Source organism: Haematobia irritans, chromosome 2 (assembly GCF_050003625.1).
Source record: "Haematobia irritans isolate KBUSLIRL chromosome 2, ASM5000362v1, whole genome shotgun sequence".
In the NCBI taxonomy this organism is placed as follows: domain Eukaryota; kingdom Metazoa; phylum Arthropoda; class Insecta; order Diptera; family Muscidae; genus Haematobia; species Haematobia irritans.
This window is the reverse complement of record NC_134398.1, coordinates 82651851-82678985: the sequence shown is the minus strand read 5'-3', so window position 1 is coordinate 82678985 and position 27135 is coordinate 82651851. Positions and strand designations below refer to the sequence as shown.

General features: G+C 34.6%; 1 protein-coding gene across 1 annotated transcript; it reads right to left on the bottom strand.

The window, feature by feature from the left end:
- Positions 1 to 359: 359 nt before the first annotated feature.
- Positions 360 to 25564, bottom strand: da (transcription factor daughterless). The gene is made up of 2 exons (XM_075295441.1): positions 24485 to 25564; positions 360 to 6818 (listed from the first exon to the last, which is right to left on the bottom strand). Exon 2 carries the CDS (start codon positions 6699 to 6701, stop codon positions 4563 to 4565), a length of 2139 nt encoding a protein of 712 aa, XP_075151556.1. The 5' UTR covers positions 6702 to 6818; positions 24485 to 25564; the 3' UTR covers positions 360 to 4562.
- Positions 25565 to 27135: the final 1571 nt, after the last annotated feature.

Below are 27135 nucleotides of genomic sequence, written 5' to 3'. Positions count from 1 at the left end.
CTTTTAGACGTAGTCAATTTGACTGCGAGACCAATAAGTGTCCCGAAATCGAACAAACTTTGGCTGGTATATTTGATTTCCTAAATTGTGCCTAATAAAATGAACATCAAAAAATATCTCTGTCGAGTGTATCCATTTTCTGAGCCAAAGGATTTTTTTCGAATAATAAATATTCTCCAGAAATACTGGGTATTAGCATAAAAACATCTCCAACACATTAACAATCGATTTTGATTACTACCAACGACGTATTACAAAAAGTTGCTACGAACAACTTTTTTGACAAAACGATGATTTTTATATCTACCCTTTTCGCTACCTCTACATAAATTTAAATAAAACGTACAACATTGCAAATCTTTAAGTACATACAATATACATATGTATATAATATATTTCCGTTTCAATAGCATTTTAATAATACATATTTTGTTTAATTTTATATTTAATAAATTTTATTTATTTCGTTTTATTTCTATAACATAATTCTTGCTTTTCGTTTTCTTTTCGTTTTCATACAATTGAGCAATAAAGTATAAGTATTTGAACGAGTAAGCGACTGACCGGGCATCGTTCAATTTATCAACCATGGATGAAATCATATCAGTTATCCATTTAGTTAAAAAAAATGTTTTCTTGTAAAAAAACTACCGATAAGAAATAAAAATCGAAGTAAAATCAAGTATAAAAAATATTGTATATGAGCAATATGACAAATGTTTAAAATAAAAAAGACGACAATAAATTTAAACAATAATTACATGTAAATAAAGTTTAATACAATCGTAAAAAAATTGTGCATAAATGTTTGTTAAACAATACTTAGGTTAAATAAAAATAAAACAAATAAAAATTTATGCTATAAAAGTTATCTATGAAAATAGATGGCATTTTAATTTATTTTGTTTTTTTTTTCTTTCTTTTTGTGATAGATGCCTTGAAAAAGAAAAAACAAATTTGAAAATGGGATGCCACTTTAAAGAGTTACTATAATACAAGAAATTATGGCATGACATGATTGTGGCTTCAATTTTGATATTTTTGTTTAAAAATTTTTGGTCTAATCTACATACAATTAAATGAAAATTCCAGGTAAAGCTGTGCGTGTATTTGTATGCATGTTTGTGTGTGTGTGTTTGTTTGTTTTGTATATAATGTGTATTTTATATATTTTTAGAGGATTCCCTGCTTCTCTCTCTATATATGTATGTGTGTGGGTGAAGGAAATGTGTCTTTTATCTATCCAATAAGTCGGAAGAGGGCACCCGGGATACGTGCAAACAAAAATTGGAATAACATCCTTTTTAACGAAGCAATGTATTATTGACAATAAATAGCCTACAATTAGAGGTGAAATTTCCCATAACCTGGCTATATATTGTACTCACATTTTCATTGGTCCATTCAAAAAGACGTTATTGAAAATTTTGTAAGCTTAGTGTTTGCGATTTGTAATTATAGTATATGCAAAGTGATTAATTGCCATTTTTGAAAAACAAAAAATACCAATAGAGCACTTTGAAATTGAGTTCGCTCGAATATGTTTTGATTATGCCCCATGAGCACTTACTACCTATAGTGATTTGTATTCTTGTTGTCTGTCTGGTTGTGATTGGCTTACTTGGAATTCTCTTTGCAATTAATATCCCTTGTTGTGGAATAATTGCCATGGCGTTTACGAGAAATTTTGGGAGGGAAAGGATGGAGGTTGATTCTTACAAGCTAATATCATCTTATAGATCTATCTCTTTTTCAATATGTTTTATTTTAATCGAATATACATATGTAATGTACTATTTATATAATATGTATATATAAACTATAAATATCTATTTATTTTTATATCTGTATATATATATTTGTATATAATTTAACATATCATTTGTGTTCATTTTATTTGTGTTTTATGGTTTCTTTAAATTTCTGCAAGGACTTTCTTACATTTATTATTATAAATAACAAACAATTCCTTTAAGTGTAGCCCTTTCAGTTATTATTTATGAGAAGAAATATATATATGTTAATCAATCTCAGTAGATATATATCTATATAAGTGGTTACTAACTGGCTGTGGATACATTAATACAACAAAAAATCCTTAAATTTGTCTATTATTACAGTTGGCATCTTCTTAATACGATGATTTATTTGTTTGATTTCTGTATTGTTTCAATACGCGGAAATCATGGGAAAAATTAGTGCTAACATATTTCAATTAGCAAGGACCGCAACAATTCCTACATTAAGCAAAACTTTAAAGAAAAATCATGCGTAATCACCAATTAATAAGAGGATTGTCTCAAATAACATTACCAAGGTCCCATTACAAACAATATCTAACACTATTTGCAAGCCAACATTGGATCGCAGCAATAACTTTAAGTAAATTGATGAATATGAAAAAAAACAACATATATATGTAGAACATGGTTGCAATGCGATTTTGTTTTTATACAATGACAAGAAATCTCCTTCCCAAGATTTTCATTTGTTTTAACTTTATTAAGGGATTGAGACCATGGTATTATTTGTGCAAGTCTAGGCGTGAAGGTACACACAAAATTTTTTTTTTCTGATTCAATCACGAAATTAATTGATCCAATTAATTTTTAATTGAAATGTCTTCAATCACTGAAATGATAGTATCAATTAAAAAAATTAATTGAAGGTCAATTAAAAAGTTAATTGATCCAATTAAAAAATTAATTGATACTATTATTTTTGTGATTGATTTTTGTTTCAATTAAAAAAATTGTTGAATCAATTAAATTTTTAATTGAATATTTTTTAAAACTCAATTAAAATTTTAATTGGAAAAATTTTCGTGAAACTTTTTTGTGTGTATGTTTAACCAATATATAGTGCTATCGAGAAAACAATGAAAATAAATTATGAAATATGTTAGCGGACAGACATAGCGGTTGGTGATCGGATTTCTAATCAGAATCAAAAAGTTGACATTTCGACTTTTTCAAAATTTGGAAACATTGAATTGGAAAATTTGGAAAAGCCAATTCATCGACTTTACGACTTTTTTAAAATACAGAAAGGACATCTTTTGGATGTTTCAACTGTTTTAAAATTTTGAAAAATCGACTTTTTACAACTTTTGAGTTGCGGTTAAACTCGATAAAATAAAAAATTGAAATAAATGAAATTGGGCAACATCAAAAGTCGACTGGAGAGATTTTCAAAAATATCAAGAAGTGTAAAAAAAAATCAATTAGTCGAAAAGTGTCCTCAGTTCGGGGAATGGAAAATGTCCTCTTCGTTAATGCGGGTATTAAGTTCGAGTAGCCGCTAAAATCGCCATTTTTTCACGATTACTTTTCTTTAATAATCCATTTTAAAGAATATAAACTTCATAAAAACTTGCTTTGAGCTATTTATTCCCCATCAAGTTATATTAAAATTTGCGTTAATGACGTATAATTTTATACTTTTCTTACTGATTTATTTTTGATTTTAGCGGCTAAACTCGATCTTAGTACTCACCTTTAGGTGGTATTAAAATTACTTTTTATTATATTTGTTTGGTTTTTGTTGTTATTTTTAAATGTTTGACATTTTAGCTACAATCACATATCTGTGTTCGCCAAAAACAATAGAAGAGGACGTAGATAAATTGTTTTAGGTCCAAACCACGAAGGAATGAGAAAAATCTATATTACGAATTACACATTGAGATATCCCCAAATTTTGCCATTGTACTTGTCTCTTTGCACATGAGAATTCACTTATTGGAGAAGTGCTCACTTCGTTATTTTTGTGATCTGTGATAGCACGATAAAGATGCCAATTTTCGAAAAAATTAATATGGAATTTGTTTGGTACGGAAAACTGAAATAGAACAGAGGGTAATTGGGATATTTCTTCATTAATCTGCGATAATACGATGACATAGCTTTTGGGCTTTCTTTCATTCTTCAAGTTAGCCTGTTAATCAATGGAGGATTTTCATTTTGCGTAATTTTTAATTTTATACGCATAGAGAGCTGCTAGCAAATTGTCTTATGTTTACAAATCATAGGGTCTACAAAAGAACAAACAAAAACGAAACTAAACATTTTAAAGGTAATGACATACAGAATAAACTTATCAAATAGAGGAAAATATATTGAAATGAGGGAATATAAACAGCAATAAAGTCCTAAAGTAAAATCATTATCTTAGCAAAATAATTTCGTTATAGCTATGTACAATTCGTGCTACACCAATTTAGGAAACATCCAAAGCAGCAATATCCAACTACATGGAAAAAAAGTAAACTTTATTACACAAGCCTACAACTGGTGCTGATGATGCATATGTAGATGCGATGGCTGTGTTGGTGGCGGTTGGGTGAGTTGTTGTAATGTAGTCGGCATAGCTCCAGACTGCGGTTGGGGATGACGTCGTCGAAACAAGCTCAGATTGCTCATCAGATGATGTTCCAGATCAGATCCGGAGGACGACTGATGGCGATGATGCGATGTCAGTTGCTGATGACTGGCTTGGTGTGCGGCGGCGATATCTGTTGGCAGATGGGAAGAGGGCGGATCGTTGTGACTACTGTGCCCCTGCTATTGTGAATGGGGCGCGGCATTATGGCTTTGTAAATGCGGCGGTAGTTGCACGCCGGACTGCTGTGATTGTAAAGATGGCTGGCCTACTGGCGGTAGTCCGCTTTGAGCTGTCGGTGGTAGTTGGGGTGGCGGAGGTTGACCGTATACTCCGGGTGGTGGTTGCGGTAGCATATGATGTTGAGCGGCAAGTTTGGGACCATCCTCTGCCTTTTCTTCCTCTCTTCGTTTGAGACAAGCAGCTTTGGGATTCAGATTACGTTCCCTCACCTGTTGTTCCAATGTCATAATTACTTCTACTGCCATGTTAAGAATTCCCAATTTAGTTTGGGGTTTATCCGATTTCAGGTGAGTCATGCACATGCGACCGAGCTCTTTAAGGGCTTCGTTGATGTCTCGGATACGAATACGTTCGCGTGCGTTGTTCGCCTGGCGTCTTTCTTTCTCGCGCATCGCTTTAACTGCTGGCTCGGCATCGTCATCATCGTCCGCCGATGAACAATATCGGCGGGGACGTTTGGCACCCTTTCCAGAGAGCGGGCCTTGACCATGTTGGGAGCCTTCCATAGAGCTGCTTGGCTTTGTATCTGTGGCATCGATCATATTATTCACCGCAGATGTAGAAGGTCCACCGCTGACCGCTGTTGCGGCATTGGTCGCTGACTCTTTCCGTTTTTTGCCCTTTGTTCCACTTGATGGTGTGGTTCCAGATACATTAGTTGATGTTCGTTCCATTTTTATTTGTGGAGCAAGTCCTCCTACGCCTCCCACATTTTGCACGGACGACGGACCCGCCGACATTACGTCGTGTGTTGTGTTTAGCACTGAGGGACCGGCACCTGTGGAAACCATACCGTGTCCGGACGGGGATGTTGGCACAAATGACGACAATCCGTCGATATTGTCCATGGCGGAGAGTGCAGCACCTACGCCGCTCAGCAGCTCTGGTTCACAGTGATTGCGTAGTACATTCAGGGCGTCGTCGAGACGCTCCTCCATGCGGGCACCTTGAAAAACTGCAGCCATAGAATGAAGACCGGGTGGCACCATTTCCGGGGCATAGTTTCCAACTGCACCCCCACTTACATTACTACTACCGCCTGGACCTGCACCATTTAATACGGGATGACCCCAACCAGAACCAGACGGTCCAGAAGGTCCAACGTTATTTTTATCTACGAGCATGGATTGCCCAACAAGACCAGTTTGCGTTAGTGGGGGAGGTGAATTTACAGGTGTCGATGGGTTTGAGCTAAAACTGCTGATTGACTGGTCGGCTGGAGTTGAAGACATGTACATATGTTGTCGCAAGCCACTATTCGGTCCACTCGATACAGGAACACCTGTAACACTAGATCCCGATCCCGTCTTTGGACCTATGTTAACACTCACCCCGGGCACACCGCCTACTGTAAAGGCATCATTTTGAATAGCGGGGCTGTGTTGAGGTGCATGGTGGCCTCCCAATGCGTGATGACTTGGATGAGGACCCGGTGTGGACATTGAACTGTGTGGAGTGCTATGTGGTTGTGGCGAATTGTATAGAGCAGGGGAGTGTGTAGCTGGATTTCCACCAATAGGTTGGATACTGTTTGTGCTGTTCGGACGAAAAGAGCTCATCGGAGGCAACGAAGTTGGTGCTGGACTATGCATTCCCACATGACCACCATCCATTTGTAAACCCATGGGAGCATTTGGACCCATATGATGTCCATCTGGATCATGATGTTGTGATGGTCCACCTAAATGATGACCACTCATAGGTCCATTGTTCTGATAGGCCGACTGCCCACCATATCCACCACCTGCACTTACTGGGGAGCTGTACCAACCTCCACCACCACCGGCACTCGCTCCATTTCCAATACCCCCATCAAAATATTGGTCTACAGGCGCACTTCCTGAAAATCGCACTCCACTGCTCGCAGCTGCTTCATGCATTGGATTGAAGTCTTCCCCTCCATACATGCCATTTTCCATACCACCGAGGCCACCATATGTGGATGGATAGCCGCCATTTCGATCGGCGGGACCTCCGACACCAGCACCACCGCCAGTTGGCTGTTTATTTGCTATTTTATTGAAACAGTTTTGAAAGACTTCATACAAGTGCATGGGTTCATCATCGCTGGTGGCCATATTGGATATGAATTCTATTCGAAGTACACGTATGAGTAGCACCGGCCAACGCCGATTTAGACCTACTTAACGTTCTCCTTTTCACACCTGTGTTTTTTTCGTGTACCTTCCAAGTAGCTGTAATGAAGCAAAATGTAAAGATAACAATTAATAATCCATCGAGCTAGTTTATAGAGATATTGATAGTATAAGACACAAAATCGTATATACGTAATTCGCAAAATTTGTTCTTTTGTTAGAAGTTTTGCCACAACCAAAGACCTCTCAAGTCGGCCCAAAACTTTGTACATAGAATGACATCGAAAATGTTGTCCCTAGGAAGATATAAAAGTCGATAATCGACATTTCGACTAATCGTCTTTTTGCCATCTTTATACCCGACAAATCAACCTTTGATCTTCTTGAAAATCGTCTCAATTCTCTAAGACTATTTTTATTCGACAGAATCGACTTATCTACTTTGATAGCGTCCAAATCCGAATGATCGAATAATCCAAAAATAATAACAAATTTATGCCGTTTTTTTTAAAGAGGAAGAAACAAATGGGCATAACGCAATTATTGGTGAGTAGCATTACACCCATGCCATGAAGAAAAAATCAAATGTTGCCGATTTTGATATTTTTTGTTCGAACCAAACAAACCATTCCAAGTACCGGTGTGTAACCGGGTGCACTTCCGGAACTGCTCCGGCCTAACATCGCTGCGGTAGTATAGTCGAACTAACACCAATAAGTTTTTCAGCGGTGGATTATCCCACCTCAGTAATGCTGGTGACATTTCTGAGGATTGCAAAGCTTCTCTAAGTGGTTTCACTGGAATGTGGAACGCCGTTCGGACTCGGCTATAAAAAGGAGGTCCCTTGTCATTGAGCTTAACATGGAATCGGGCAGCACTCAGTGATAAGAGAGAAGTTCACCAATTTGGTATCACAATGGACTGAATAGTGAGCCTGATACTGACTACGTGGCAGGATGCTGTGCCAACGAGCAGCAGTGGGTCGTTAGACTATGCGACCACCCCCCACACCGAAATTAATAAAATGTTTTACATCATTACAGCTGGAGAAAAAATACTTTCCACCCGAACGAAATTTTAGACAAGCGTTATAAAGTAAGAGTTAGTAAACACGAATTTATTAATCAAGACTCTGATATTTCCGGCCCAAAATTTTTACTTTTTTAGAATCAGCACAGCAAATTACTTAACATGCTTGAAATTAAGGCAATTTGGCCAGAAAAGTTCAGTAAAACTAAACAGTTAATAGATTTCGATAGAAAAACGTAATTATTTTTTTAATGGAGGCTACCAATTATTTATTAAACTACACTTCATTTTCCAAATAATTATTTTTCCTTTATATGTAATAATTTTCTTATTTGTTAAGAGTATACAGTTATGTAAAAAATAATGGGGACAGTGCCTATACACACCAAAGACGGTGAATGCGACTGTCCTGTACCTGACGTGTTTTTCAATTATAATTATATTTGGATTTTTTTTTTTTTGAGATTTGAGACAAAGTTTAATTAGCTATTGAAAGTGTTATGTGTCATATATAGAAACTAATTATTTCCCAACAAAAATTTTCAAAATACTTTTAGAATTCGAAATATATTTTGTTTCATTGAAATATAAACTGACTTTGGTTTTTTAATTTGATTTATTTATTTATATATTTACATAATATGAAATAAATTATGAAAATAAACAGAATAAAATAGGTGCCTACCAACATAGGTTTTCGACCTGTTTTTATACCCTGCGCCACACTGTGGAACAGGGTATTATAAGTTAGTGCATATGTTTGCAACACCCAGAAGGAGACGAGATAGACACATGGTGTCTTTGGCAAAAATGCTCAGAGTGAGTCCCTGAGTCGATATAACCATGTCCGTCTGTCCGTCCGTCTGTCTGTGAACATATTTTTGTGATCAAATTCTAGGTCGCAATTTAAGTCCAATCGCCTTCAAATTTGGCACATGTTCCTAATTTGGGTCAGAATAGAACCCTATTGATTTTGGAAGAAATCGGTTCAGATTTAGATATAGCTCCCATATATATCTTTCGCCCGATATGGACTTATATGGCCCCGAACCCAGATTTTTGGCCGAATTTGGTTGAAATTTTGCATTAGGAGTACAATTAGTAGTGCAGTTAAGTGTGCAAAATTTTATTGAAATCGGTTCAGATTTAGATAACGCTCCCATATATATATCTTTCGCCCAATATGGACTAATATGGTTCTAATAGCCAGAGTTTTGGCCCAATTTGGTTGAAATTTTCCACAGGGAGTAGGATCAGCATTGCAGCTATGCGTGCCAAATTTGTTTGAAATCGGTTCAGATTTATATATAGCTTTCGCCCTATTTAAACTCATATGACCACAGAGGTCAATTTTTTACTCCGATTTAGTTGAAATTTTGCACAGGGAGTAGAATTAGCATTGTAGCTATGCGTGCCAAATTTGGTTTTGAAATCGGTTCAGATTTAGATAGAGCTCCCATATATATCTTTCGCCCGATATGGACTAATACGGTCCCAGAAGCCAGAGTTTTACCCCAATTTGGGTGAAATTTTGCACTAGGAGTACAATTCATAGTGTAGTCAAGTGTGCCAAATTTTATTGAAATCGGTTTAGATTTAGATATAGCTCCCATATATAGCTTTCGCCCGATTTACACTCATATGACCACAGAGGCCAATTTTTAACTCCGATTTAGTTGAAATTTTGCACAGGGAGTAGAATTAGCATTGTAGCTATGCGTGCCAAATTTGGTTGAAATCGGTACAGATTTAGATATAGCTCCCATATATATGTTTTTCTGATTTCGAAAAAAATGGTCACAATACCAACATTTTCTTTGTAAAATCGCCACTGCTTAGTCGAAAAGTTGTAAAAATGACTCTAATTTTCCTAAACTTATAATACATATATATCGAGCGATTAATCATAAATAAACTTTTGTGAAGTTTCCTTAAAATTGCTTCAGATTTAAATGTTTCCCATATTTATACTCTGCGCCACACTGTGGAACAGGGTATTATAAGTTAGTGCACATGTTTGTAACACCCAGAAGGAGACGAGATAGACACATGGCATATATATTTTTCGCCCGATATGGACTTATATGGCCCCAGAAGCCAGAGTTTTGGCCCAATTTGGTTGAAATTTTGCACTGAGAGTACAATTAGTAATATAGTCATGTGTGCCAAATTTGATTGAAATCGGTTCAGATTTAGATATAGCTCCCATATATATGTTTTTCTGGTTTCGACAAAAAATGGTCAAAATACCAACATTTTCCTTGTTAAATCGCCACTGCTTAGTCGAAAAGTTGTAAAAATGACTCTAATTTTCCAAAACTTCTAATACATATATATCGAGCGATAAATCATAAATAAACTTTTGCGAAGTTTCCTTAAAATTGCTTCAGATTTAAATGTTTCCCATATTTTTATACCCTGCGCCACACTGTGGAACAGGGTATTATAAGTTAGTGCATATGTTTGTAACACCCAGAAGGAGACGAGATAGACACATGGTGTCTTTGGCAATAATGCTCAGGGTGGGTCCCTGAGTCGATATAACCATGTCCGTCTATCCGTCGGTCCGTCCGTCCGTCCGTCTGTCTGTGAACACATTTTTGTGATCAAAGTCTAGGTCGCAATTCAAGTCCAATCGCCTTCAAATTTGGCACATGTTCCTAATTTATTATTCTCCAAAGTAATATACACAAAGCCAATCCTGGCCTAATTAACAATATATTACAGATTTATGTGGTAATAAACTAACTACAATAACTGGTTTATTAAGAAAAAATATTAAAAAAAAAAAATCTAAAAGAATTTAATAACAATTAAGGTAATAAATAAATATATAATAAAACAAGTAAGGAAAGTCTAAAGTCGGGCGGGGCCGACTATATTATACCCTGCACCACTTTATAGATCTAAATTTTCGATACCATATCACATCTGTCAAATGTGTTGGGTGCTATATATAAAGGTTTGTCCCAAATACATACATTTAAATATCACTTGATTTGGACAGAATTTGATAGACTTTTACAAAATCTATAGACTCAAAATTTAAGTTGGCTAATGCACTAGAGTGGAACACAATTTTAGTAAAAAAATATGGGAAACATTTAAATCTGAAGCAATTTTAAGGAAACTTCGCAAAAGTTTATTTATGATTTATCGCTCGATATATATGTATTACAAGTTTAGGAAAATTAGAGTCAGTTTTACAACTTTTCGACTAAGCAGTGGCGATTTTACAAGGAAATTGTTGGTATTTTGACCATTTTTGTCGAAATCAGAAAAACATATATATGGGAGCTATATCTAAATCTGAATCGATTTCAACCAAATTTGGCATACATAGCTACAATGCTAAATCTACTCCTTGTGCAAAATTTCAACTAAATCGGAGCAAAAATTGGCCTCTGTGGTCATATGAGTGTAAATCGGGCGAAAGCTATATATGGGAGCTATATATAAATCTGAACCGATTTCAATCAAATTTGGCACGCATAGCTAGAATGCTAATCTACTCCCTGTGCAAAATTTCAACCAAATTGGGTCAAAACTCTAGCTTTTAGGACCATATTAGTCCATATCGGGCGAAAGATATATATGGGACCTATATCTAAATCTGAACCGATTTCAATCAAATTTTGCACACTTGACTATACTACTAATTGTACTCCTAGTGCAAAATTTCAACCAAATTCGGCCAAAAAACTGGCTTCTGGGGCCATATAAGTCCATATCGGGCGAAAGATATATATGGGAGCTATATCTAAATCTGAACCGATTTCAATCAAATTTTGCACACTTGACTATACGACCAAGTGTTATGTCAATACAAAATTTCAAGCAAATCCGTATAAAACTCTGGCTGGTGGGTCCATATTAGTTTATTTATGATATCATATCGGGCGAAAGATATATATGGGAGCTATATCTTAATCTGAACCGATTTCAATAAAATTTGGCACACTTGACTATAGTACTAATTGTTCTTCTTGTGCAAAATTTTAAGCAAATTAGGGTAAAACTCTGGCTTCTGTGGCCATATAAGTCCATATCGGGCGAAATATATATATGGGAGCTATATCTAAATCTGAACCGATTTCTTCCAAAATCAATAGGGATCTATTCTGAGCCAAAACACATACTTGTGCCAAATTTGAAGTCGATTGGACTAAAACTGCGACCTAGACTTTGATTACAAAAATGTGTTCACGGACAGACGGACAGACGGACATCGCTATATCGACTCAGGAACCCACCCTGAGCATTTTTGCCAAAGACACCATGTGTCTATCTCGTCTCCTTCTGGGTGTTGCAAACATATGCACTAACTTATAATACCCTGTTCCACAGTGTGGAGCAGGGTATAAAAAGGTGAAGCAAGAGACAAGAAATATACGGAAATATAATCTTCAGAAACTTAACAGGGATGCCATCCACTCCTACCGATGAGGGTTTGAGACTATTCATAGCTTTCTCAATATCAGACCCAAAAACACAATTGAAAGAAAAAGTATCTAATGATTCGCCTACCATTTCTCCACTCCAACCAGAAAAAGTTTGACTGTTTACTCCAGATAATGTGTTCGAGACGAAAAAATCATTAACATCAATGTCAGGGACACAATCATCATCATCCAAACAACCAGAAGATCTTAACGTTGTCCAGATTTGGGTATCATCCATTCTACTAAACATACCACAGTAATACCTTCTCCTCTCCGAACGCATGGCCGATTTAGTCTTATTCCTGTACACACAATAAGCACGCCAATTCTCATCACTGCGGCACCTTAGATATTCCCTATAAGCTATATCTCTAAGAGATCTAAAATACCTTATTCGGCTAGAATCCAACCAAGTATCCGTCCTCGTCATCTTTCTTTTCCTTACAAGAGGAACAAATGAAAATAGATCTCTTATAAGATCAGACAATATATCAAGTTGCATATCAACATTAGATGTAAAGAAAAAGGCATCAGAATTAAAGTTATTATAGATATTGAAAAAACCATCCCAATCAATACTACGATAGTCACGATACTCAATAAATTCCTCCGAATTGCTTACTGGAAAAGATAGACATCCAAAAATGAATGCATGGTGGGAGATAGCAGGACATTGTGCCTGGTCATACATCTTAATACATGCGATATCACTAACCATAACATAGTCTATCAGGGAACAAGTGTCATGAGCCACATCAAAATGAGTGGGACAAGATTTATGGAGAATATTCATACCCAAACGACTACAAATGGAGCGCATATGCGCAGATTTATTTATATCAAATAAATTACAATTAAAATCCCCCACTATAATTATATTGGAGAACCTAGATAAAAGTTCAGAGTTTGGGTCAGAATAGAACCCTATTGATTTTGGAAGAAATCGGTTCAGATTTAGATATAGCTCCTATATATATCTTTCGCCCGATATGCTCTAATATGGACCCAGCAGCCAGAGTTTTATACCGGTTTGCTTGAAATTTTGTACAAACATAACACTTAGTCGTATAGTCAATTGTGCAAAATTTGATTGAAATCGGTTCAGATTTAGATATAGCCCCCATATATATCTTTCGCCCGATATGGACTTATATGGCCCCAGAAGCCAGATTTTTGGCCGAAATTGGTTGAAATTTTGCACAGGGAGTAGATTTAGCATTGTAGCTATGCGTGCCAAATTCGGTTCAGAAATCGGTTCAGATTCAGGTATAGCTCCCATATATATGTTTTTCTGATTTCGACAAAAATGGTCAAAATACCAACATTTTCCATGTTAAATCGCCACTGCTTAGTCGAAAAGTTGTAGCCAACTTAAATTTTGAGGCTATAGATTTTGTAAAAGTCTATCAAATTCTGTCCAAATCGAGTGATATTTAAATGTATGTATTTGGGACAAACCTTTATATATAGCACCCAACACATTTGACGGATGTGATATGGTATCGAAAATTTAGATCTACAATGTGGTGCAGGGTATAATATAGTCGGCCCCGCCCGACTTTAGACTTTCCTTACTTGTTAATTTTAATAAAATATTAATATATAATTAAGAAACACAAAGACTAACAGCTGAAATTCTCTCGTATCAATGAATACTGCCCAATTCTGTTAAGCCCTATGACATAATTTGTGAAATAATTTAGAAGCAAAATAGATTATTAACTGACGACGATTCTACGGCCTACGGCCCAGATCCTACGTCCCAGAAACATAAAATCAATTGGGCGAAAATTATACGTGAATGATTACGCACATGGACTACTACTCCGAAAGTGGACTTCCATTTTATCCAGAATACTAAGATAGCGTAACCCGACCCGCTTCGCTGCGCCTTCCAACGGGGAGAGGGTGTTTTCTTTCTACCAATTTGTTTAAATTATATTCTGGATTCAAATCGTTGGACAATCTTCTACATTTCCTGTGAATTTTAAGTGTGTTTTTACAAGGAACGGCATCCTTCTCCCCATCATACCGGAAAAGTAAGCATCCCAGGAAAAAATATTCATAAACTTGGAAGTAGTACAAAAGATCACTGTATGCTGTAAGCAGTAATTTTCGGCGCTGTTTATTCTGCGCCAAATTCAACACATTTTCATGTATATATTTTATCGCCATTAAGCATAAAAACTTGGAAAAAATATAGAAGGAATATTAAACAAGTGGCGATTTTGACAAATTAAGTAAGTGAGAGACTTTTAGTGCCACCACACTCGCTTACCAAGTTGCACTAAAGTATGCTTTTGCCGAAGCCGACACCATTTCATCATTTCATACACGAAGTCGTTTAGTGCATCCAATTTCATTTACGCAGTTGCACTAAAGTAAGCGAGTATTAATTTCATGTTTTTGGAAGACGAGTAAAAATTGAGCGTTGTGAGTTTAGTTACATTGTGAATGTCGAGTGGATAGGTCGTTACCGCGCGTGTTTGTTGCTCTAATACATAGAGATTTATTTATTTGGTAAGCAATATATAAACTTTGTGGGCATTGCGTAATTGGTAAATGGGGAAAACAAAAACAAAGCGAATGGTGTTATATAATTTTACTCCATAGTTTGCAACAATTAAAAATATTTTGGGAAGAGAACAATTTCAAAAATTGTTCAAATATTTTATGGATATACAATTTTTATTAACTTCTGGACTATCCAAAGTTTATGAAGACAATATACCATGTATTCGAATAAGTCATTTTCTCACTTGCTTTTGACAAATTTATTATTTTTATTTTCAGAAGCTCTAGGTACCGTGTATGGGAATAACAAACAACTTCAGCAAATGTATACGATTTGTACAAAATCTGCATTATAAAAACGAGTCCCTAAAGAAAAAGGGTGCAACCAGCAACATTTTAGGTAGTGATTGGTGGTAAACATACTTGTCTATTTTTCCATTCTACAATCTAAATAGCATATTAAGTTTATTTTTATTTTCTATAAATACTTGAATTAGTTCCTTGTAAAGACTGAATATTGTTTAAGTTTTTTTTATTTACAAAACCAGACGATTAATGTTAACTCTTAAATGAGTTATAAAAATAAAATAAATAAAACATATTGAAATAAGAAAGTATTTCATCACTTCGATTTAGGAAGGAAAATGCGCTTCGAAGGATACATGTTTTCCTCACCCATTTTCACTAGTTTCATGAGCGCTTTCATTCACTGCCTTTTTCATATCTAACGATCAGCACTCATAGGATTCATAATTTTGCATGAAGAACTGCAGATGAAAAAGCTTTCTGCAAGATGGGTGCCGCATTTGTTAACAGTCGTTCAAAAACGCATAAGAATAAACATTTCTCAAGCTTTTTTGGATCGTTTTAAGCGTCGTTTCATAACTGTTGATGAGACATGGATCCACCACTATACTCCAGAGACAAAAGAACAATCCAAACAATGGACTGAAGCTGGAGGAAGTGCCCCAAAGAAGGCAAAAACAATTCAATCGGCTGGTAAGGTTATGGCATCGGCTTTTTGGCACTTCAAAGGTATTTTATTGATTGACTATCTGCAAAAGGGTAAAACAATAAATTCAGAGTCCTATTGCAACCTTTTGGATCAATTAAATGTACAAATTCGAGAAAAACGTCCTGGGTTACAACACAAAAAAAAAGGATAATTTTTCATCAAGACAACGCACCAGCGCACAAGAGTGTTTTAACAATGGCTAAAATCAACGAATTAAAGTACGAGTTGCTTGACCACCCACCTTATTCTCCTGATTTAGCTCCCAGTGATTTGTACTTGCTCCCAAATCTAAAAAGAAATCTTGCTGGCAAGATGCAATTACAGTTGTAAACCACTATTTTGAAGACCTTGAGGAAAACTATTTTAATCAAGGGATATAATTGCTAGAAAAGCGTTGGACTACGTGTATTGAAGTTTCAGGAGATTATATTGAAAAATAAAAATATTTTTGAAAAACTAACTATTCTCTTTCATTGATAGGCTAAGAAGTTTCCGAACCGCCCTCGTAGGTACACCATATTGGTTTCATGTCCTTCCCCCACGGCATTTGTAAATTTTAATAAAACTCTTCCCGTCCAAAACTTTAGATTTCATTTTAGTACAACGAGTTTCTATCAAAATTTGCTTTATATAACGGCCTTAAATTGTTCAATGAAATGCCAGATGATTTAAAAAACCATTGATAATTATTTCCTTTTTAAAAGTAGATTAATTTAAAACAGGGATTTTAATGTAATTTAATCTAGTTTTTGTATAAAAAAAGAAAGTGTAAATAATAACTATATAAGTTAAATAAATACAGGAAAAAAATATTTGTTGGAATATTATATCTAAGAGTTTTTATCCTCTTTTATTACGACGAAAAAGTTATATATTTTTAGTTATTTTTTAAGACAATATGCATGTACATGTATAATAGGCCTTTATTGGCTTCCTTTGTATTGATGACTGAATAAATAAATAAATAAATAAAAATATGCCAGTAAGGCCAATAGTTGCGTATTGCGACTAAAACTTATTTATTTATTTCCATTTATTTAAGGAATTCAAAGGCTTTAAGAGGACGATTAGCGAATTAGCGAATGGTCATAACAGGCCAGTTTCTCAATGTCTTTATTTATCGTGGCGATAAAACAGCTGATCCCACACAAAATTTTTACTAACCGATAGTCTCCTTCCTTTTAGTATTAGTAGGAGGACGAGAAACATTAGAAGCCAGCGTTGGCCATAATATCCAAAGTAAATTTACCTTACAATAAAACAACAATATGAACCGGGAATATAAAAATTTTATAAAAAGTATAGAGAATATAAAAATAAATATAATAAGCAAAATATGCTTAATGGTTCAAATAACCTAAGACGAAAAACTACCATTGGCAATCACAGACATTTTGCAAATCATTCATTCAGAAATCTTGGTAAAAATATAAGCTTCGAGAGAAAATCTGCAGGTAATGATCTCCGTAAATCTAAATTCGTTTAAAAGTTTAGTCCAAAAGTGTACAATTTGCTTAGACCCAGTGTGACCTTAGTAGAGACGCAATCAATATGGTGATCAAAATCTAAACAGTCATTTACCTCTACTGATGAGGTGAATTTCGTTTCCATACTTTGTGACTAGGGGTAAATTTGACACCATTTTACACAAATATTTTTTGGGTAAAACTTCTTCACTTCTTCGATTATAAAAGTATAAATAAAGTTAATGTGTCATTTAATTTGGTGGTTGGACAATTTGTTTACCCGGTTCAACTTAACCCATTTCCTATAATGGCAGAAAATTGACAACATTTAATATCGCAGAACTCTGTTTATTAAGCAACATTTCTTGTTGTTTTTTATGTTTTTTGTTTTTATATTCTTTAACTGAAATTAAGTGTAAGTATATAATGGGTTAAGATATTTGTTTGTGTTGTGTCAGGTACTCCACATTGTGTGGATTCTTCTGTATTAAAATATGCACCCATGATCATTGAGAGAGACTACAGGATGGTCGAGTTGTACGATGAATAGGTCTTATTTTTGTTGTTTACCGAACGAACGCAATACAAATATTCCCGTCATTCCCACCGTGGGGGCAAATTCCCCTTTATTTATTTATTAAATTAAACTGAGCCCCCATGGACCATATGTTGATAGATACATATATAATTTAGAACAATAACGTTATTTAAAATATAAATTACATATATCAAAAATTGCTAAGGCACTAACACGATAAATCCTAAAAATTTTAAAACTATAAAAAAACTTAAAATCTAGCAAAATCCTCAATGCACATTTCTAAAAAAAATACAAATAAGTGTGAGACAGAAATTGCCAATGACTAAACTGGGGGCTCATCACGGCATTCGATATAGAATTCATAATCGTATCGAAAAAATTGTCGATACGATTAAAAGTTTGGATCACGGCATTCGATCGAAATTTGATGCAATTTCTCTAGGTTAGGTTAGGTTAGGTGTCAGCCCGATGTATCGGGCTCACTTAGACTATTCAGTCCATTGTGATACCACATTGGTGAACTTCTCTCTTATCACTGAGTGCTGCCCGATTCCATGTTAAGCTCAATGACAAGGGACCTCCTTTTTATAGCCGAGTCCGAACGGCGTTCCACTTTGCATTGAAACCACTTAGAGAAGCTTTGAAACCCTTACTGAGGTGGGATAATCCACCGCTGAAAAACTTTTTGGTGTAGGTCGAAGCAGGAATCGAACCCACGACCTTGTGTATGCAAGGCGGGCATGCTAACCATTGCACCACGGTGGCAATTTCTCTAGCATTGCCAACAGCATAATACGAAGCAGAACAAAATGAAATGAAAAAATTAAGTTAGCGGCACAAAATATAATGTAGAAAAAACAAGTTTTTGAAGATTTCAAAGTAAAAAGTAAATTGTATTGCATTATATCTTATGGACACATATCTCTTTTTATATTCCTCCGAATTCCTTCCTAATTGGAGGATGAGATGAATATCAAAATAATTCGGCGACAAATAAGGAATAAAAGTGCACATTGTTGTCATTGGTGTAAGTACTTGAGTTTGAAATGGTGTGCACTGTTAGAAAGTCACCTTTTCGCAGGCTCAATGGACGATTGCGGCTGACGAAGGAGGCGTTCAAATGGAAAATAATTTTTGGTGACATGTCAACGTCAATTCTATCACTTTACAATTGCCTGCCATCTTAAAACTTTTACCCAGTGGAAGCCTTCATCATTCACTATTCGTACAAGGTGGTCCAGAAGCGTTATGTTGTCACGGAATGGTACGGTAATTGGTTGATCTCAATCTCTTGGATATCGATTTAGGATGTGCACTTTATATATGGTTCCTTGCCAAGCTAGGATACTCGCTCCCGAACTCGACTATGACCAACTTTCATTGGAGTTGCATTAGTCCTAAATATTCAAAATATGTTCATTATATGTAAATTTACTACAACTTAGCTACAATTCGAACTAAAACTAACATATTTACTATTTCAATATGGCGAAACCAATGTAAAAAAACAAGTGAAAAATGTTTTACGACTGCAATTTACCAATCGAAAAAAATTGTCGATCAAAAAAAAAACTCGATATCGACTCCCGTGATCCGAAAAATTTAGATTTCGATCAAGTCCCCTGTTAAGCTTACTGAGCAAAATGGGATATTAACTTATTTTTAAAAACGTGAACACTATTCGAAAATTGTTTTATATCTTGAGGTAAGGAGTTCCACAGTCTGGTAACTCGAATCGCAAACGAGCGCTCCAGAATATTATGATTGAAACTCAAGAACCGGAAATAGTAAGTAAGATATGATGGTTTACCTGATTTCAAAACACCATAAAGAAAACAAAGGCATCTAATTTCTAGATAACGCTCAAAGGAGCATCCCAAAATTTCAGTAGCAAAGCGTGAATAGTTGCGTCTACAATTTCTACCAAATACAAAACGAAGCAGAGAATGGAAACATGAGGTAAGTTTAGACAAACTTGACCTACTTGACCCCATATAAACCTCAACACCATATAAAATATGTGGTATAAGTATTGAATGCACCAGCATTTGTTTCATTACGTGTTACGGATAGCGTACACACCATGTTGTAACCAGCTACATACATAGAAAAGGGCTCATTTATGTACTAAATTGAAATTAAAATAGGTTCACACATTTTGGAACGTTGAAACTAAATGAGGAGGAAGTAATAATTCCTAAATAACATATAGAGGATATTAATACTAATCCTGTAATCTAACTCGGCACAGGGAACCATCCAAAATCCTACACACAAAAAATTATCATCGAAATTTTTTAAATTAAACACTTAATTGAATTTGTAAACGGATTTAATTAATATGTTAATTGATTCAATTAATTATTTAATCAAATCCGAATAAAATTCAATTAAAAAAATGATTACATCAATCTATTATGTCAATATATTATTACATTTCCAATTAAAATATTAATTTATTCAATCAATTTGTTAATCAATTCGGAAATAATTTTCAATCATAAATGTGATTAAAAATTTTTCCGTTCCCAATTAAACATGTGATTGATTCAATCACCTTTGTGATTGAAATTGAATAGTTTTGAGCGATTATTTTTATCAAATATATAAGAATATTTTTGTAATCAAAAGGTGGGTACCGTATTGATCTTTTAAAATTGTAAATTTTTCCACACCTAGTTTTCTTAAAACCAAGAACGGTATGTATTTTTGATGTTGGCATTAAATTGCGTTTTTGGTTTACATGCATTTTTCAGTTTGAACCCAAGTAGAGAGCAGTATATCTGACATATAACCTAATGAACTGCATTATGTAATGGTAAAAAATTTGGGATTTGTGATTCAAAAATATATGAATAATATCCTAAAATAATAAAAATATGTATTTTCCATTCATATTTTCTTATTTCCAGAATTTGCAAAGTATTATCAATATAATACCAAATATTACATTGCTTTGCCATAATTTTTTCTCTGATTGGTCCAAATTTTAATAGATTTCTATGTGTGGAAAGAATTGTTACTAAAATTAAAATACTTAGCTCCTTAATACACCTACGCTAAAAGACTAAACGACAAACGAAGATTATAAATCTGCAGCTTGGAACTAAGAATTGAACTTGGCATTCTAAGCAGGTAAAGCGGACCTTACACGGTCGGATAAACACTACGACAGAGGTTCGCCTATTTGTTGTGTGTTCGTTCAAGATTTATCCTTACACAGCACGAACAAATATGATGACAACATGAAAAAATAAGGAGAAACATAAACAATGAAGATGTAAGAAATGTTATAGTTGAAGCCATTTTTTACTAAAAAATGGAAGAAAACAATAAAAATCCTGGTATTTGTGGCAATACAATGATTCCTCAAGCAATCCACATTTAATAAATTACAAATTAGTTTATGCATTTCAAAATACTTCTTGCGTAGTCTTCCATGAATGGAAGTGGAATTTTTCTACGTTTTTGCCAATTCTGGTTTAGATTTATATATTTCTTAAATTCCCATGCAGAATTTGCTATCCGTAATTAATGTCATTGCAGAAATGCTTGTTTTTTTATGAAAATAAATTTGTTTTTGATAATGTCTGGCGAACATCACCTTACACGTAAAGATTTGTGCCTCCCAACCAGAAAAAATCAAAGTTGTTTTGATTTTATGCCAACATGTCTCCGCAACACGCGAACATGACCTTATACTAACGGACTTGTAGCCGCAACGTGTTGAGTCGCAAGGTTTATCCGACCGTATAAGGTGCCCTTAATGTTTAACAAAATTTTAATTGAACAAAAATAAGTTCTATTTATTCCGCTTACTTTCAGAAAAACTAATTTAGCTTACAGGTTGCTGAGTTATTTGAAATCTAGGCGCATCTACATATTAGAAGGAACATGCTGACATGGTTAATATGATAAGGAAGATAATAATTTATATAGTAGATTTTTTAACTCTTTAGTTCTTATTGATCGTAATTGTATGTCTATGTTATGTTAGAACAAAACATACAAATAACAAAAACCAAATTCTTTTGTCTATGCTATAGATAGAAGAATTTTCTTTGTCAGAAAAAAAATTAGTATTTTTATAAGAAACGCATATTTTTTTATTTCAAATAAAAGTAAATACGATTTTGGGGTGCAATATATAAATATTTCGATTGAAATTTATTGCCAATATCAATTAATAATTTAATTGAATCAATCAAATAGATGATTGATTTTTGGCGCGAAATTAATTAAGTCTTTAATTGTTTCAGTTAAAGCTGTGATTGAATTTTAAGTCAAAAGCCAACCACTTTTTTAATTGATTCAATCACACAATTAATTGATTCCGTGAGTCAATTAAAATTTTAATTGAAAATCGTGTTGGTTTTCAATCAAAATGAGTCTTCAATCATTTTCGTGATTGAAGATATTTTATTTATTTATTTCAATTTATTGGGCCATGACCCTACAGATCTATGGCGTATATATACTTACATCTAAAATAGCATTTTCAAATAGTTTTTTCTTAAAGAGCAATCGGCTCATAGAAAACTCCAATTGATTGCAAACTCTGTTACTTAGTGATAAACATCGAGTTAGAACTTCATTCAAGCCGTAATTATATCTGTGGATTTGTTCATTAAACATACAATGACTTCTCAGTTGTCTGGACGGAACGTAAAATAGAATTTTTTGCAACAGTTCGGGTGAATCTATTTTACTATCAATGATATCTTTAATGAGCATGATATTATGACAACGTCTACGTTGTTCGAGGCTGTTTATGCCGAGCATCATACGACGAACATCATAAGTAGACATGTTATCATACTCATATAAACTCCTTAGAGCAAAATTGGAAAATCTCTTTTGGATTCGTTCAATACGAACCCTATGAATTTTATAACATGGGACCCAAACAATATCACAATATTCCAATTGTGATCTAAAAAAAGTAAAATATAAAACTTTAAGTGTGAATGGATCGTTAAAATCTTTGGCGTTTCTTTTTAAAAATCCTCATTGAGAATTAGCTTTGCTTATGTTGGGGAATAAATGAAAGTCTTGAGTCTACGTAACATATACTCCAAGATCCTTTATGGTCACTTCTCTCCCAAACACATTGTGGAAATACTTGTAATCATTTAAAATGGGATACTTTTTATGTGAAATGGTCAAAATTTTAGAGAAATTTAACTCCATATTGTTCTGTTCTGATATTTCAATTTAAAAAATGATTGAATCCGCAATTTTCGTAATTGAAATCAAAAAAATAATTCTTTGTGTGTATAGATCATCATAGAGTGTAGGAAACTTACCCACCCAAAATCTTTTAGACCATCATAGAGTCCAACATCAGAATCGGCAATATAATCAACATCAAACTTGATATATAAGGAAGCAAAACAAAACCACTATCCCAATGAAGATGCTCTAGGACAAACAGCTAGGATTGTCTCTGGATCGATTTATCGCTATCAATATATAAAACTCATACTGCGGATCCATTATCATAGAGCCGAAACTCAAGAATTTGTCTGACAAGGGAGGTAAAAAGCCGTTTGGTAACATAAGAATCTGAGAACTCCTTTGCTCAGCGCTTTATGAAACTTAGAATTCCATAGGACTGGTTCACCATTGTAGTTATGTGATCATTAGTGAAGAATATACGACATTTTTCTTTTTAATATAAGAAGAATATATCTATATTCACATTAATGTTTCTACCTTTAAGCATTATAAATTAGAAGTAAAACAATTCTGCCTCGAGACGTTATTTCATAGTAGACTCTTTGTAATAGACTTTCAAAGGCTTTAAATTACAAATAATGATAATAGTAATAATTAATCAATTGCAATTTTATAAGTCGTTTTCCACTTTTCATTTTTAAATAAACCAAATAAAAAAAGAATCGAAAATTGCTAATGTAGACAATTGAAATTGTGACTTATGCTAAATGTGAAAATTACAAACAAAAATCGACATATTAATCACTTTCATGGTTCTTGAAGACATTAGCATTTTTCAATACCTAAAAAGGGATTGAAATATCGGTCATATACAACAAGATTTCAATATTCCCCAAAAAACCGAAGAACAAACCAAATTGCTCGTTATTGCAAACTATTGATTCTTTCGTATTTCATAAATTCCTAACCCATTTATCCTTTAATCTATTATTGACGTTAACTGTTTTGTTCATTGTTATGGAAGTGAATCTAAGGACGTAAGGGACGGCAGGGGAGCGACCCGGAGAGGTCATGCAACACAACAAACAAGTTGAAAATGTTGCTAACAAAAGAAAAACCAGCAGAACCAGAATTGGAAGGCAGGTAATAAATGAAACAAAACTTGTTGCTAACAAAACGGTCACCATTCGCACAGAGGGAAAAGCAGGGCGGGGGGAGAAAAAAATAAGAAAAGGTAAAACGCTTTTTAATGGGAATGGGAAATAAAACCGATGGAGAGGAAATAATTAAGTAAGTTGGAATTATAATTATTATCATTTCAGTATCAGTAATAAAATCACAAACAAAAATGAAAAAAGAATTCAAATTTAAATCGGCTATTGATGATGCAGATTTGAGATTTACACGATTTACAACACAAAAGTACGAATACAAATCACACATATACAGTGCAGCAGCAGCAGTATATACACAAACATACGTGACACTAACACACACACTCATTGCTTGCTGGCTAACCCATTGCAGCAGCACAGCGAAACACCAAGAAAGAAGTAAAGTAAGAAAGGCATGAAACTTACATTCAAGAGAAGGAAAGAGAAGAGGTGCAGCGCCCTCGTTTCGTTTATTCAACCTCCTCTCGCACGATGATACGTATAAAGTGCAGCACCACACCACTCCACCTCCCTCACCAAAAAACGGAAAACACTTATTGTTTTCGGGTTAAATTCAGCAGTCTTAAGGGGGTGATAGGAAGAAGTTCCTTCAATGAACCGAAACTTTTTTAGGCTTCACTCCTAGCTCATGAAGGAAATAGTTCTAATTTTTGTTTTGCTTTGCACAATTTTCTTCGCTTTTTGTGTGAAACTGAAACCAGAGTAAGTCGTGTCGTTGTAGTCGTCTTCACTCGCTTCGTTGCTTTTCCTTATTACCACACTGTCATTAGATTTTTCGATTTTCTCGATTGCACGATGACGATCACGCACGATTAAGTTATGTTGGTTACTTGTCTTTTTTTTATTTTGTATATATTTTAATTTTTCCCTTATTGTATACGCTTGAGCGTTTGTTCGATCCGTGCGTTAGAGAGACACAGGGCCTCCCTCTCTGTAAATAAGTGGTACACTTTTGGCTAACAAGCTGCTAAGCCTGTATTTTCTTGGCTGGCCACAACTTGTTATCTTCTTAACTCTTCGTCAGCTCCTTTGGTGTTGCTGCTAGTTTTTCACTTTTTCTTGAGGTGGTTTGGCCAGCCAGTGGCCCAGCACTACTGCTCCGCTGCTTCTTGTTTTACACTACTCACTCACACTATACTCACAAATAAGCAACAAAACCAACGAATCCAAATCGCTCACACTACACACACACTTTATTCACTGTTTATAGGAACGACTTTTCACGAAATATTTTTATTTGCTTCTAAAACACTTTTAATTGCATAATTACGTAATGCATTCTATTTCCACACATTATTCAAATAGTTTTCTTGTAATTTTTCAATGTTTTAGCAAAAAAAATGTTGATTTTTCGATGAAATTTAATAAAATTGTTGCAATGAAAAATCTCCTGTTCCGTGAAATTGTAAACTATGACAAAGAAGCAGAAAGCGTAGAAGGGGGAGAAAGGAAGATAAAAATGGAAAATGGCGGCGGAGTTTTTACGTTTCTTCTTTGTTCTCGTTTGAGTTGTTTTGTGGGTATACTGCAAGTCCGCGAAAAAATACAACCCTGCAATTGACATGGTGACAACCTAAATAAGATGTATAGCGATTTTTATCGGACGTGGTATTGCCAGAAACAAAAACTTGAATGTCCATTATGTGCCGTGCAGACTATAAATTTATCCGGACAACAGTGGTCCTGTCGAACATATCCCATATATTGGCCACATTATAAGTTAAGTCCGAAGGCATAATCGATACTGCTGGCGCAAAATGCGTCGACTATAAGTTTTTCCGGACGGAATGTCTGTTTTTGTAAAGAATCTTATAATATGTCCAATCGATACGAATAGTCGGCGACGACTAAATAATCGGTAAATGTGTTATCGATCCCATAAACATGCAGCAGTATGGAGTATGCCTTCGGACTTAATTTATCCCCAATATTTGGGGATAAGTTAAGTCCGACTATAAGTTTTTCCGGACGGAATGTCCCCTCCCAGCATTTCAAAGTTCCATTTCAACCTCATCGTTACCACAGACTCGTAAATGTCACTTCAACCATCATGAAAAGGTACATCAAAAAGTACATGCAAGTAATTTGCCATCCCTACTGTTAAAAAAGCCATTTTTTTGTGAAACGCCAAGCGCAACCAGCTTGTTATATTTTAATTAAATAAAAACGAAAATAAAGTTCTGAAAACATAGATTATACGCTTAAAATTGTGAAAGATATATTGGTGAACAATTTGGTGATTTTCCAAATGGAATAAAGTGATTGTTTTTCAGATATTTTACAGACACGCTGCCTCCATGGAATAAAAACACTGGTTGATAGACGCAGCAACATGTAACTCGCTACTTGTAACTCAACATCATCATTAATGCCAAAAATTATGTTAAATGTAATGTGATAGTGGTATAAATGTTATATTTTTAAGAATTTGTAAATGTTTAATCAAATTAATAAATATCTAAACAAACGTGTTTTACTCGACCACAATGATTCTTTTACAACTATCTTAAAATGCACTTTTTCTGATTGTTTGGAGGGTCCCTTATTGGCGTCGTTCTAAATTGATCTATAAAGGCACCTAATAATTGCACTCATGCGAAACATTTTTGTAGTAACTTGGCGTGGGTCTGTATTTGTAAAGAATCTTATAGTGTCCAATCGATACGAATTGTCGGCGACGACTAAATAATCGGAAAATGTGTTATCGATCCCATAAACATGCAGCAGTATCGAATATGCCTTCGGTTGAATTACCTTTAAGGTTGACTTACACAACATGTGTCAATCCGTGCATTGATGGAAGGGTTGATTTTTTCTGTTTACGGCAGACTATTCGAGTTTTTGATTTTAAAGAGAAATTTCAACTCTTCAATCATCGGACGCATTGCACGCATTGAATGCATGGTATGTAATTCTACCTTATGCTCTTTACAGATTATCAGTTATTCCGGACGACAGTGCTCGTGTCGAACATATCCCACATATTGGGGATAAGTTAAGTCCGAAGGCATAATCGATACTGCTGCATGTTTATGGGATCGATAACACATTTGCCG